The sequence below is a fragment of the Equus przewalskii genome, chromosome 7 (genome assembly GCF_037783145.1).
Source record: "Equus przewalskii isolate Varuska chromosome 7, EquPr2, whole genome shotgun sequence".
Classification (NCBI taxonomy): Eukaryota; Metazoa; Chordata; class Mammalia; order Perissodactyla; family Equidae; genus Equus; species Equus przewalskii.
This window is the reverse complement of record NC_091837.1, coordinates 12,483,726-12,499,007: the sequence shown is the minus strand read 5'-3', so window position 1 is coordinate 12,499,007 and position 15,282 is coordinate 12,483,726. Positions and strand designations below refer to the sequence as shown.

The 15,282-nt window shown below is 46.2% G+C and overlaps 1 protein-coding gene across 21 annotated transcripts in view; it reads right to left on the bottom strand.

Moving 5' to 3' along the window:
- Positions 1-5,536: 5,536 nt before the first annotated feature.
- The window catches only part of GIT2 (GIT ArfGAP 2), a 48,028-nt gene continuing 38,282 nt past the window's right edge, over positions 5,537-15,282 (bottom strand). For all 21 annotated transcript variants that reach the window (XR_011541808.1, XR_011541805.1, XR_011541807.1 and 18 more), the window contains 4 exons: positions 15,169-15,251; positions 14,368-14,556; positions 9,441-9,504; positions 5,537-8,923 (listed from right to left, as the gene is read on the bottom strand). Coding sequence is in view for 17 of the 21 variants with exons in the window: in XM_070627011.1 (XP_070483112.1) it covers positions 8,711-8,923; positions 9,441-9,504; positions 14,368-14,556; positions 15,169-15,251 (549 nt within the window). In the remaining 4 variants the exon portion in view is untranslated. The remainder of the gene's footprint in view (positions 8,924-9,440; positions 9,505-14,367; positions 14,557-15,168; positions 15,252-15,282) is intronic.

Sequence of the window (15,282 nt, the reverse complement as noted above, 5' to 3'; positions counted from 1 at the left end):
GTAGGGGAGGTTTCTTAAGACACAACGAACACTAACCAAAGGAGAAGATTGACAAATTTGACTACATTAAAAAAGCTTATCTTCAAAAGACACCTAAGAGAGGAAAAAGACATGCTCCACAGGGAAAAGGATGTTTGTAACAGAAAATCAACAAAGGACTAGTGATCAGAACATTTTTTTTTTTTTTACCATCTTTTATCATACAAATTTATTACAATATTGTTGACTATATTCCCTATGCTGTATATTACATTCCCATGGCTTATTTATTTATTTATTTTTATTAATGTTATGATAGATTACAACCTTGTGAGATTTCAGTTGTACATTATTGTTAGTCATGTTGTGGGTACACCTCTTCCCCCTTTGTGCCCTCCCCCCACCCCCCCTTTTCCCTGGTAACCACCAATCAGATCTTGTCAATATGTTAACTTCCACCTATGAGTGGAGTCATATAGAGTTCGTCTTTCTCTGACTGGCTTATTTCGCTTAACATAATACCCTCGAGGTCCATCCACGTTGCTGCGAATGGGCCAATTTTGTCTTTTTTTATGGCTGAGTAGTATTCCATTGTGTATATATACCATATCTTCTTTGTGATCAGAACATTTTAAAATCTCCTATGAATAATTTAAAAAACAGACATAGAACCTAATGGAAAAAAGGGTACACATCAAACAGGCACTTCATAAAGAGGAAATGTAAATGACTAATAAACATGGAAAAGCACACAACCATATTATTAAGCGGAGAATGTAAATTAAAACTACAAGATACTACTACAAACCCACTGGATTGGCAAAATTAAAACAGCGTATTACATCATATTATGGAGATGCAGAACAATGGGAAATCTCATATTCTGCTGGTACAACACTTGGGAAAACAGCATAAAAACAGTGTTACAGGTTTGGAGATGCACAGACTCTATGACCCAGGACTTCCACACCTAGGTGTATATATAAAATGGAGTCATATATGCACCAAAAGATATAATATTCATAGCAGTTTTTTAATAAGAGCCAACAACTAAAAATAACTCAAATGCCCATCAATAAAATACCAGATAAATAAACTGTGGTGCATACATTCAATAAATACTACACAACATGGAAAAATGTGCTAACTAGAGGTGTGCACGTTGACCTAGTTGAATCTCACCATGCTGAGGGAAAGACAAGAATACATCAGAAGGGTTCCAGTTACATGTTTGGAAACAAGCAAAACAGAGCTCTTACTCAGAGACGCGCACACACGTAGTGAACCAAAAGCAAGGACGCGATTAGCACTGAAGTCCACGGGAAGGAGGGGCCCCCTGGCCTTCTAAGGGAAAGGCAGTGTTCTCTTTCTTGACCTGGGTGGTGGTTACACCGTGGTCACTTTATAATTCTACGTGGATGTGTCAGATACATTTCTGTATTCAGAGTTCACAATGAGGGGGAGGGAGGGCAAATAGAAGCATAGGGGTGAGGAGAAGGCTGCTGGCCCAGGGTTCTGATGCCCCAGCACTTAGAGGCCGGATGACCCCTTTGAGCCCAGGTCTTCATTTGTGAAATGTGGAGAATGGCGATGTATGGATGCGATAAGATAAATACAGAAAGCACAAAGCTCAGATGGCCCTATTTTTCCTGCCAAGGCGATCCACCACACCCCTGGAAACAAGCTACCTATGGTGAAGCGCCCTGACTGCCGTTGGACTTGGGCAGGATTTTCACCTTCTTTGAACTGGAAGAAGCAAGTCAGACTCAGGCTCCACTCCTCCTCCACTGAGTCAGGCTTCCACCCTCGGTGGGGGGAGCTCTCCCCCTCCCCGTACTCTGGGGATGGGGTGGATCCCCCTGTGGGGGGCCATGCCCTGAAAGGAGCCCTCCTGCTTCTAGCAGCAGGTACAGGGCTGCTCCTTCTGGAAGGGCTGACTTGGGGCGAATCTGCATGCCATGTGGATTCTGTGAGGTTCCTGCGTTGATGAAACAGTTGAATTGGGCAACGTTCTCCATTCATAGATCAGAGTCTATACAGAGTCACAGAACAGTGGCTACCAAGTGTCTCATTTTGAAACAGGCAGAAAAGAGAAATATTTGCAGCAAAAATAAGGAATTGGAAGACAAAATACAAATCTGGCCACCCAGGTTCTATCCCTTCAAGCCCTCACAGCCCCCAGATGGGCAGAGGACCACACAGAGACCAGCATCCCTCCTCCTGAGTCTGCTCCACATCTCCCTCCCACCTTACCTCTGCCGAGGTGGTGGCCGTTCCGTGCCCTATTTTGTTTCGTCTGCGTCTGCCACGTTCCTCCACCCTCCTCATCCCTGATGGTCCGCGCCATGACTAAGAACACAGGTTCCATGCTCCGGCGTGCTCCACCACCACCAACTGGACACTCAGGGCGAGCCTCAGTTTCCTTGGCAAAATGGGGGTAGTTTCAGTTCCTCCTTTATGAAATTGTACTTAGCCCAGTGGCAGCACTCAGTGAGTGCTAGTGTGAACCCAGACCCTCTGGTCTGAAAGGAATATTGTAGGGTGGCGTGGGGAGTGAGGGAGAGGTAGAGAGTGAGGACCTGGAAAGGGGAGGGCTGGAAGAGGGAAGCAGACAGCAAAACGTGGTGCAAGGGGAAGGCTAAGAGAGCAATCTCAGATCCCGGAATGGGGTGGGGGTCCAACCTAGATTTCAAAACTTCCCTGTCCAGGGGCCCGCCTAGTGGTGTAGTGCTTAAGTTCGTGCACTCCACTTTGGTGGCTTAGGGTTGGCAGTTTCGGATCCTGGGCTCGGACCTACACACCGCTCATCAAGCCACACTGTGAAGGCGTCCCACATACAAAATAGAGGAAGACTGGCACAGGTGTCAGCTCAGCAACAATCTTCCTCACCGAGAAAACCCTCAAGAAAACAAACTTCCCTGTCCGTAACATGTTCCGGGGCTTGTGAGGAAAACAAGACCTGGAGGCAGATGGGGCTTAGAGGACAGAACCAAGAGGAAAGGCCAAGGCTAGGGGTGGGGTATTTACTTGGGGGTTCTGAAAGGGAAGGCAGGTGGAGAGCTGGCCCGAGGGGAAGGGCAGGACACAAAGAAGTCCATGCTACAAGGGCCGGGGAGCATGGGGGTTAGTGAGGAGCCTGAGAGAGAGGAGAAGCGAGGAGATGAGTCCCTGGAAGGGAAGGTGCTGGGCAGGGGTGAGGGATGAGAAGAGGGATTTTGGGGGGAGAGTGTCCTGGCGTGTCTAGACAGCCCGGGGGCCTGGGAAGAGAGCAAGTCAGGAAGCTGTGCAGCAAGAGCCTGGGTGTGGGAGGGAAGATGGCGGTGGGGCAGGAAGAAGCAAGGGTTCACGCCCACACACCTCTCCTTGTCCCCAGCAGCCCCTCCCCTGGGGACCTGCTCTGCTCTGCTCTGTGGTGAGCTGACACGTGCCCCCGTAAAGCGGTGAAGGAGTCTGTCCCACCTCGTGTGGCTCTGGCTTGGTGGCCAGCTGGCAGAGGCAGGGACCACAGAGTCTCCTCTGCCTGGCATCTGTGGGCACTGGGACTGGCTCCTGGACAGCCTTGCACACCAGCCCGCTGGGCAGCAGGTTACCCTCAGGCAGTCACCAAGCTGTCCCTGAGGTGAGGCTGTCCCTGCACAGCCCCATGGGTGGAAAAGCGCTGTTCACGGTGCTTGGGACAGTCCTTCCAGTTGGTCACTCAACAGACGCTGGAAGGGTCCCGGTGCCCAGGGCTCAAGGGTGAGACATAGCCTTGCTCAAGGGCCCGTCTTAGGGGTCACAAGCCAACTGTGCCCCATTTATCACATAAAGCCATTTATTCACATAGTATCACATCACCCATGGGCCCCACCAGCCCCGCTCTAGAGTTTCAGGGGAATGTAGCCACCATGCAGCTTCGCCTCCACACAGAGGCCACATTCTGACACTCCCCAGTCACAGACCCCACTGGGATCATGAAAACCCAACTTGGCTGATTAAGAGGAAGACAAACTGGACAAACAGTAACTCACATGCTCCCCCTCATCCTTCAACCTCTTTGAGTGTCAACTTCCTCATCTGTAAAATGGAACAACTCCTGCTTCATAGGGTCGTAGTGAGGATTAAAGGAGTTGAACCCAGCACGGTGCCTGGCACAGAGTAAACAGTTAACAGATGTTAGCTGTAATTATTATAAAAACATGTTTAAAACCAGAAGACAAGGAGCGCATCGGGGGGTGGCTGGGGCAGCCCTGAAAATGTCCACAGCAGTGCTTCTCAGAGTGTGGTCTCTGGACCAGCAACATCAGTATCCCCTGGGAACATGTTAGAAACGCAAACTCCCAGGCCTCTCCCTAGAGCTGCTGAATCAGAAATGAAGCAGAGGCTGTTTCAGGGAGCACTCCAGGGGCTGTGATGCTGGCTCTTTTGAGAACCGGTGCCCTGGGAGGCGCTTCTGAGTGTGATGGGTCTGACCTGCTGGTTCTGGCTCCTCAGACAAGCTGGATCACCCAGTGAGGATGCACCTTCTTCCCCAGACTTCTCGCTTGGAAAGGCACCTGTGATGGCCAGGTCCTGCCCCACCTTCCTCTGTCTGGGCCCCAAGTCACCTCTCCAGAGGACAACTGTTGGGCAGTGGGAGTGGCCCTGATGAAGCCAGGTATAAATCTATACTCCACAGTCCCCCATGTGAACCTGTACGAAGGGCCTTGCTCTGAAAGTTAAGACAAAAAGCCCAGGGGCCAGCCCAGTGGTGCAGCAGTCAAGTTCACATGTTCCGCTTCTCAGCGGCCTGGGGTTCGCTGGTTTGGATCCCGGGTGCGGATATGGCACCGCTTGGCAAACACCATGTTGTGGTAGGCGTCCCACGTATAAAGTAGAGGAAGATGGGCATGGATGTTAACTCAGGGCCAGTCTTCCTCCTCAAAAAGAGGAGGATTGGCAGTAGTTAGCTCAGGGCTAATCTTCCTCAAAAAAAAAAAAAAAAAAAAAAGCCCAGTCACCATAAGAGACTGAACTACAACCTGATCACCTGGTAAGAGGAGGTGAGGGCCTCTGTGCTAGGTTGGCTTTTGCTGAACTTAAAAAATTAAACTTAAGGGGCTGGCCCCGTGACCGAGTGGTTAAGTTCGCGCGCTCCGCTGCAGGCGGCCCAGTGTTTCGTTGGTTCGACTCCTGGGCGCGGACATGGCACTGCTCATCAAACCACGCTGAGGCAGTGTCCCGCATGCCACAACTAGAAGGACCCACAACCAAGAATATACAACTATGTACCGGGGGGCTTTGGGGAGAAAAAGGAAAAAAATAAAATCTTTAAAAAAAAAATTAAACTTGAGTAAACACATCATGATAAAATGCATGGAACTGATATCCTGATGCAGGATTTCTCTTAAGTAAGCTATCTGCTAAGCACCAAGGAGGGAGAAGGCCTTCATTCCTGTAAACTGATAGAGCCCCCAGGGCAGAGGCATACTCAGTACTGTCTCATTAAAGATGCGAGTACCAGAGGAGAGCCTTCTCGAAACTTTGACCAAGCAGCTGGAAACATCAACTAATCGATGAGAAACAGAATTACCGCAAAGACACTTACGGAGCCTGTTTATTGCATAACGAGCAGGCACAAATTCCAAAACCATTTTACAACGCTTAAAGGGTTGTACAATAATTACAGAAATAGAATGTACAATAAAAATGGAAAATAAGAATAATGGGTGACATGGATAAAACACATCTGGATAAAAGGCATTTCATTTTTCCTATGCAGCATTTTCTCTTGTAAAAACCAAGGTGCCCTTCAATCGGGACAAGGAAAGAACGTACGTTACATGATTGGGAAGTTCACGGCCGCGGTGGGGGACAAACATGCCAGTCTCACTCTTAAATCGCTTGAGGAATTGGATAACAGCTCCTGAGTTGTGCGTTTACAGTTCCAATTTTATGAAATGCTGTATTTGATCTTTGGGCCCGATTCACTGTTCTTTGGCAAATAAGAACTATTTGCATTCCGAGGCAGAAGATGAGTGCAGTTAAAGGAGCTTAGGGGTGGAGCTGTCTCCTTCACTTCAGCAAGTGCCAGTTTCATAAAGTGCACCTCGTCCTATCAGCTTTGGGGTGGGGGGGGGGTACTGAGAATAAAGGGTAAAAAAATGACCTAACAGAACACAGACATTAGTGCAAGGTATGGAACCCATGTGCAAAAGGCGGCGAACAACGGTTCAGACAAGGTGCGATTTGCCAACAGGACCAGAGAACCTCCGACACGGATCTCAGATGAGGCTGAGGAAACGCGCAGAGCACTTCAGCAGAAGGAAGACTTGCAACCCTCCTATCACCGCGTGTCACTCCGCCTGGGAGCTTCTTTCTGGACATTTGGCACTGTGGGTTAACAGAGCAAACTTCTGTGGTGTCCTTACAACTGAAAATGCTTTGTTGGTCCCCACGTTCCTTGACTTTCTCTAGGGGCACAGAAGCAACGTCCTCCATCGCAGGTCCTCAAGCGTTCAAGTGAAGACACTTCACCCACCGCAGACGACTCATTATTCAGTAGCCCATCCTCCTGGGGAGGCCAAGGGCACCAACTCAGGACTGCCGCTGGGCCTTTCCCAAGAACCCAGAGGGGCCCAACAGGAGGGTGGGTGTTTGCAAGAAAGAATTACAGCTAAGCAGGTGCAGCCGGCAGGAAAGGTTATCAGAGGGTGCTTGAACTTAAGGTACAGACATCCTCGGAGATGGCAGCCCCTCAGCACCCGGCAGGAGCATGGCACTTAGGGTTGTGCAGACAAGCAAGTGGACGAGTCTTCTGGAGATGTGGACCCTTTCCCCATGCTACTCAGTGTAGCAAAACACAAAAAGTGTCCACACACTGTGACTCAGTAAATCAAACACCATCGTGGTGCTCCTTTCATGACAGCATACGGTCAAGCTATAAAGGTGTTTGTGAATCAAACAGTTCTGTAAAGATACAGGCTTATTTAGCACGTATGTAGGCAACTTTGATTATTTTGACTTCCTCACATGTGTGAATGAGCACTATGGGACAGAATATATGGGCAAAATGAGGACTAACAGTAACTTGACACAGGGTAGGGCAGCCATGTTGCAAGTAAGGCTCAGAGGCTAAACCAGGCATGACCAGGAAGGCCGGCCCTCACACGGCAGTTTACAGGGTCCCAGGGCAGAGGCTGTGAGCAGGCAGCCTAGAGACACAGGTAACCCACATGTGTACTGGGAAAATGTTTAGATCAGTCGTCAACACTTATAAACAGAGAGATGGCACAAAAAATATCCAAATTTCTAGTGTCTCTTGAAAAATCAAAGCTCTGGCACTCCAGGCCCACTTTTCCACATAGCAGGTGAGTGGAGCTGGGCAGCTGCTGTCCCTATTGGGTGTCCATGGGGTCCCCTGCTGTCCCCGCCCCCTGCTCTACGCCTGGCCCCTTTCATTCATCTACATCACTGCTGTCCGGCCCCTCTGGTCAGGGTCTGAGCCACAGCCACACAGAACTGCTGCAATAAGCAGGGACAGGAATATGCTTGAGCAATCACAAGACAGGTCTTTTTAGTAACTTAAAGACCAAGCTCAGTCTGTTTCAGAACTTCAACCTGTACTCCTTCATAGCTTTGGGATAGCCAGTAGTCTGCTACAGCACACTCTCTAAGGAATTCTTGAAAGCTGCTGTCTGATTTTGAAGTACCAGCGAGGTAACAGAGAAGAAATGAACTCAGATGACTGTATAACTCTTACCTTCTAAGAAGTCCTCACAGGTGACGAGATACGAGAAGCAGGGCGTGTAAGAAAGCTTTCAGTGGTCAAAGGAGTAACCCACTTTTGGATGAGAGGTACAATACAATGTCAGGGGCTAGATAATTTCTCTTCCCACAATTTATGGCAGTGACACCTGAATGGGGTGGTACAAAATGAGTTATGGCCTGTGGGACTCCTGCTCCTCTTTGCCTCACATTTGGAACGAAACGTCTGCTTTCCTGGGGTTAGGGCAGAGCGTGGACTATGTGTGATAACGCAGTGGTGCTCCTACCTGGACATGGCTGAATGACGCACACGTGGAGGACGAGTGCTTATCTGATGCCGTGGAGACTTCAGGATGGTAGCAAAACAGACAGAAGACCAAGATAGAAAAATTAAATAAAAGAAAATCTAACATGATAGAACAGTCAAAAGAAATGGAGCAATTCATTGTTTCCTCCCAAGAGAGACTGTCACACTATTTTTAGAAAGTGGTAAAGTCCTTTCTCTACATACATGCTTGGAGATGCCCCAAACTTAGAGATTCTTGCAGTAGGTTGGAAAATTCGCTTATTGCACAATGCTTGGTAGGGAACAGATAATGGTGATTTTTTTTTAACTTAACTCTCTCAAGAAAACGTTCCACTAAAAATCTCATGTATAGTTTTAACCATAGGCAGGGAGTTTTAAGGGATGGAAAAGTTCTAACAAACTTGAAACAATGAAGCTATGCTTTTGGATGTCTATGATCATTAACTCAACAGTCACTGACAGCACAACACAACATCAGAAAATAAACTGGCGAACAGGCACAAAATAAGGCAAGTGGGTTAAATTAATAGTGAAAATTTGTTAGAAAACATGCAAAAATAATACTGAGTTTTTTAAAAAAAAGTTTTAAACTTTCATTAAATGTTTGTTTCTGTAAAAATCAGAAGAGTTCCAGGTCTAAATTTGAACCGGACTTTAAAAAGCCTAGAAAAGAGCAGGGCCAGCACTCCACTTCGCCGCTCAGTTGTTGTTCTCTTTGGTGGTGATGGTGACCAGCTGTTTGGCGGCCTTGGCGATGTCGTATGCACACTGGATGACCTGCTGCGTGACCAGCTGGATGTCCGTGGGTGGGTTGGAGTCCCCCGGGAGGGTCTTCTTGCATTCTGACTGGAGTCGGTAGGCACTGGATGTCAGTAAGCGTAGGGAAGTCCTCACCATGTCGGACTTGGGTTTCTAAACAGAAAAACAGCCATTCGCTGTGAACTGCAGGGCGACATACAAGAGCAGGGACAAGCGTTCTTCTGAAAACCACTCAAGCTGTTCCCCAGTGAACAGCAGTGTTGTCATGCACCTTGTCAATGGGGGTGCTTGGAACGCTGCAAGCTTTGCAACCCACAGTGTGGGAGATGCCAAAGTGCTCTGACTCAAAGGTCAAAGCTCACGCAGTATCCTTTTAGTAGTATGAGCTATTCTGAGGTAGGTTTTGAAAACTATTACTCCACTTGGGTGAAATGTTCCAGATAAAATTATATTCTGTTATGCTTTGCCTTTTTAGCACTTGGTTCATACATTCTTGTCTTATTAAAAACCAATATTCATGTAGAGCAAAACTATTTCAATGCCCTATATGACTGCTTGCATATTTAAAACTTTATGCTACAAGAAGGTTAAATATAATATAAAAATCATAAAGAAATTTATTGCAGTTCATTTAAAAGGATCTGAAGGAAGGAAGTAGGAAGTGACTTACTTTGGGGAATAATGCTGCCATTTCTGTAACAGCTACATGTATCCTCTCTGAGCACGGAATATAACTGCAAGAATATTGAAGAGGTTATTCAAAGAGAGTGAAATAAATAATCTCTGAAAATAAATCAGAGGTGGAGAATACTCTGGGGCTAGAATAGGTTCCATTTATATTTCCTTAAGGAAGGGGCTGAGGCCGTGGCCAGCCCGCTGTGGATCCCACACTAACAGAATGCACTTAGTTATAAAGCACGGTCCCCATCCTTTCCTAAAAGTTCATTCAATCTGATAAAAACAGTCTCCAGGAATGAAAGATAGGCAACATACACTAATAGCCAGGTGAAGCCACAGAACAGTCTATAAACACATTCATACCTCCCGAAGTTGGTGATTTATTTATCATGTGTTTCATCTTCCTAATTTCTTGAAAGAGAAACAAGGATTTCCATGCAAAAGGCCAGAGAAGTTAAAATTAAGGGACTGAAAATAATTCCTTAAAATTAGAATTGGAGCCTACACCTCAACACCCATGTGTCTTTTAACCAACGGACACTTTTTCTTTTGAGGAAGATTAGCCCTGAGCTAACTGCTGCCAATCCTCTTCTTTTTGCAGAGGAAGAATGGCCCTGAGCTAACACCTGTGCCCATCTTCCTCTACTTTATATGTGGGACGCCTACCATGGCATGGCGTGCCAAGCAGTGCCATGTCCGCACCCGGGATCCAAACCGGCAAACCCTGGGTCACCAAAGCGGAACATGCGCATTTAACTGCTGCACCACCCGGGCCGGCCCAATACTTCTAAATTCCTTCCATTTCATGCATCTGAATTGTTGGGAAGTCAAAAACTTTACTTTGAGTAAAGAGAAAAAAGCACTGAGGTCTGCTCCAAATACTTGTTCAGACACTTACCCACTTTCTCATGAAGTCACTATGACTTTGTAATGAAAGGCTATGAGCACAGTCAGCACTTCCCCTGCTTGCTGACAAGCTCTAAGGAGACACAGCACATTGAATCCGCCTGTCTTCTTCCTTTCTTCCAGGCCGCCTGGCCTCTTCCTTAGGAGGCTTCAGGAGCACTGACTGTGTGCCAAGCTCTGTTCTTTGTGCTTTGCAGAGACCCATAATCCTCCCAACAGCCCTGTGAGGCTGGTACTATCACACCCACTTTTCAAATGAGGAAACTGAGGCCTGGAGAGGGGAGAACTTGTCCAAGGTCCCACAGCTGTTAAGAAGAGCTCAACCCTGGCCGCCCAGCCACGGCCCTCACTGCCGCACCACGGGCCTCTCCTGGCACCAGATTCACATCTTTCTTTAGAGTAGGCTCTCTCCACTGAGGACTGGTGACTGCCTGCTTAGGTAATAAGAATCAGAAGAAATGAGATTCTGGTTTCGTCCAGTATTCTTATTCTTAGTATTGTGACAAACAACATATGGAGCTAGTTTCCTACATCTTAAAAATGTTATGTGTCTGCCCTGAGTAGTATGTGCTACGAGGTGGAGAGACAAAGGAAAGTGAAGATGGTATTGCCACCAGGCCTGGGTTTTGTTTCTAGGAGAACGGACTCACAGAGCCCAGGGGAGAAATGGGATATGGGAAAAGCACTTTAGGAGCCTGTTTTTAGCCTGTTAGGAAATTCAGTGTGAATACACAGATTTGGCCCTACACAAGAACCCATGTGGCTATGTTTTAAAATCTCCCTTCTAAGATACAGAACGAAATGCCATTCATCATCTCTCCTAGCACTTGAAGCCCTCAAGTAACATTCTTTCCCCATTTTTTAAGTCATGAAGTTGGCTTCTGCTTAAAGATGGTCATAAGCAACCTCTGTACTTCATCTTTGTAGGAATTTTAGTATTAAAACCATTTTTATTAAGACTGCCTGCATTTTAATTAAACCATTACAGTTCAAGAAAATGGTTTATATTATCCCAAAATGCCTTCAAATGAGAAACTCTGACTTTTACTTTTGTGAGCAATTAGAACCATACACCATGTAATAACGAAAATGCCAATGCAGAAGGAGTTATTTAACTTGCAAATCTGGTCACACAGACACTCAGAAAGAGAAAAAGGCAATGTCCACAGCAACCACTGTATCAGGCATAAATGTTTCTTGAACTACTGTGTCCATTAATATCACATTAACTGAGAACCACACCTAAGAGTTTTGTTTCCTGGTTAGGGTTTTCATTTTGACCCACAAATATAACTAACCCTTTACCTCTGCTACATAGACAAGAAATCTTTCCTAAGGACGTCTCTCAAAATCTCATTCATGAAATATTTTAGGAAGTCCCCAAAATAAGCCACAAAAGAAAGCACACACAGATTAATGAGAAAGTCCTCCTCCTCTATCAGGGGGAGTTCATGTTCACAACTTCAAATTGCTGTCTTTCCTCAAAAAGGCTTTTGTGCATAATAAGCAGTAATTTTGAATTGTGTAATTGTGTGCGTGTTTGAGAGAGAGAGACTGACAGACAGACACAGAGACAGGCAGAGACCCAGGCTGGAGGCCCAGGGGATGGACCACACTGATGGAAGGCTGTGGGTCGTGGGAGCTCATGTGGCCTAGGGAGCAGGACCATGCCTGGATGTGCCCCCATGGGCTACTGGTCTACTTAAGATGAGGAAAGGGATGGATCAACAAAAGGGGAAAACAAGAGGAAAAGGGAAGGGTTTAATAAATATGATGCAGGTTTATGAATGAAAGCATCTCAGATATGTAAGTTACCAGAGATTTTAATGGAACATTGAACAATTTATAAAATGTAAATTCTCTAGATTAATTCTGGTTTAAACCAAAAGAGTGAGCTAATGATTAAAATCTCTGCATCATTCTCTCATGGTTTTTAAAAAAAGAAATCAGATCATAACATCTATTGAATGGATTTGTACATCTTAAAAAAAAAAGGGAAACTTCCCAAATTGTACCAAGGACCATATTGTGATCTTTGAAGTCAGAAATGGCCTTAGGGCAGATATCTATTTTTTTTGACAACTATCAAAGAAGACAATGCAATGTAAGCACATTTTTTCTAGCCTGAAATAAAAGCATAGCACTTCTGAGCCAGGGGAATGGAAAGTGAAGCATGTTGTTAAAGGGTGGGTGAGTACTCGGGAAGGAGTGAATCCTGGTATCAAGATTACTGTAAAGATGGCTGGCCTGATGGCAGAGTGGTTAAGTTTGCATGCTCTGCTTCAGTGGCCCAGGGTTCGCAGGTTTGGATCCCAGGCGTGGACCTAGCACTGCTCCTCAAGTCACGCTGTAGCAGCACCCCACATAAAATAGAGGAAAACTGGCATAGATGTTAGCTCAGGGCCAATCTTCCTCACCAAAAAATATATATATATAAAAATAAAATAAAATAAAATGACCACCTCCTTAAAAAAAAAAAAACGGGCTGGCCCAGTGGTGTAGCAGTTTAGTTTACTCACGCATGCTCTGGCCTAAGGTTCGCTGGTTTGGATCCTGGGTGCAGACCTATGCACTGCTTATCAAGCCACGCCTGTGACAGGCATCCCACATATAAAGTAGAGGAAGATGGGCACAGATGTTAGCTCTGGGCCAATCTTCCTCAAAAGAAAAAGAAGAAGAAGAAGAAGATTACTGTAAAGACTGTACCTTGGGAAGCTGTGAAACAGTGTGTTTTTTGTAATAAGATGGGGAAGTCACTTGTTCCCAAGGCTGTGGTGCTGAGCAAAGGAACTAAACACCTGTAGCATGGGAGGCATGAAAGGCGTGCAATAAAGAGGATGCCTGGTGAAGGAGGAAGATAAACAGCTATATGGTTTCCGTGGAAGGAGACTGAGAAATCATGCAGGCTCTCCTTTCTCTGAGATCCTCCAGCAGTCCATCCATGAAGACTAACTCTTATCCTTCAATAAACACTGACTATTCCTTTCCTACCAAGTGGGAAATAAGGACACTGGGAGAAGTCTGAGCTGTATAAGAAAAGGGAAAGGGAGGCTGGCACGGCAGTGCCAGGGACACAGAGAAGGCCAAAGACACTGGTGCATCTTTACGTGGGAGAAGAGAACAGAGAGGAGAAAGAAGGAGCAGGACTGTGTTCCTAGGACAACTTTTGTTTGTGTGAGGCACCAAGAGAAGTTCTTCACTGAAGCCCTAAACTTTGCTGACCTAACGAAAAGAGTAAGATTGTTCTTGGGTTTTACCAAACTCTTCTGTTTCTCAAACTCAATGGGATGATGTTCAACAACGTTTCATGAGTGTATCTGGATCAGGCTGGCCACGTGAAACTAGAAAGTCACCCAGAACAGTTAACAACCTACCAGAAGTTCTCAGAGAATTCAACTCAGAGAACAAAGGGAGGAGTTAGAACAAGAGCCAGTCCCTTCCTTACGGTAAGAAAGAACTCTGTAGGATATAGCTGCTCAGAGTGAGCAGACTCTTCTTTCAGGAGCAGAGAATTATTTGGGTGACGATTAGATCAACTTTTATTTGTAAACCACTTGTTTCTCAGATGTTTACACACACACATGCATGTACGTGTGCGCACACACGCGAGACAGATATCAGGTTCATTTCAGGATAGCTTTTACGTCAGTACACGTCTCCCTAGCTAAGGAGGTCAAAGGGAACAGCAGTGGCTGGAAGAATCAGTGGCAAGTTTTGAGGGAGCTTCCTTCCCCTGGCCATCTAGAACCAGGAACATCACCACCCCAAATATGCTGCAATTCTATTTCTAGAGGCATGTATTTGCAGAGCACTTTATAAGAAGATGAAAAAATGGAAATACCATAGTAAACAAACTCAATTTTACAAATTTGTTCTTAAGCCTGTTATGTAAACCTGAAAATTTTCAAAAACCTTTAAAATCGGCATATTGAAGAAACCTGTTCATCACTGGAGTGGCGTCTATTCCAGGGCAGGTACACATTCTCCCAGGCAGGATTTTCGAGCCCCCTTACCTGTCATGTTTATTTTCTTGGGCTGCTCTTAAGAGCTCCTGTATGTTTTTGGTGATCTGTTCAGTCTTCCGGATGACGTCTTCGGTGCTGGGGAGAACGGGGCTTGGGGCCGTGTGGGCTTCTGCTGTATCTGGTACTGAGCCATCACCTTGCCACACCATACTCCTCTGCCTTCCCTTTCTGCTTGACCTGTGAACGTTACAGAAGTGGCTAAAGGCAATAGGTGCTTATTGGCTGCTTCTCTGCTTCTAGGAGCCACTGCCTGTGCATTTGCTGAATGCACAAGTGGGCTGCTTTTGTGGTTTCCTTTATCCTGTCTGGCAGGACACTCACGGTGAGGCTGTTTCATCAACAGGCAGCCACAGCGCACATGGAGGCTGTTTCATTCTAGCTGTGGGGCTAGAAATTATGATTCTCAGAGAAAGGGAAGATGGGGAAAGGGAGGAATAATTGGAACAGGGAGGGTGTGTGTTACAAAGCCATCCCTAATCCAGCCAACTCCTTAGGGTACAGATGCAGAGTGTAACCTAACGTCAACTTAAAGTGAAATACTGATTTTAAGCACGTTACAGAGACTAAGAGATGTGTAGAACGTGCTGGTCAAAGAAAGAAAGGCGCTGTGGCAATAAAGGGAGATGAGAAGAGGTGTGAACTATGAACTTGTGCTTCCATATTTTAAGGCCTTACAGGTCTGAAAATACAGAAAAGGGGTGCAGGTGACAAACTGTGTCTCGTGACCACAGTCTGCTAGGTCTCTGGTTTAAGAGCCCGACCCCTGGCACATTCTTCCTGCAGATGTACCCCATGTCATCTGGGTCCGTGTCGTTGGGAGTGTTGTCATAGTCACTCTCAGGTGTGCTGTTCTGCTTCTCCAGCCTGGATGTCTGCAAGAGAGAAAGGCGACCCCCGTTAGTT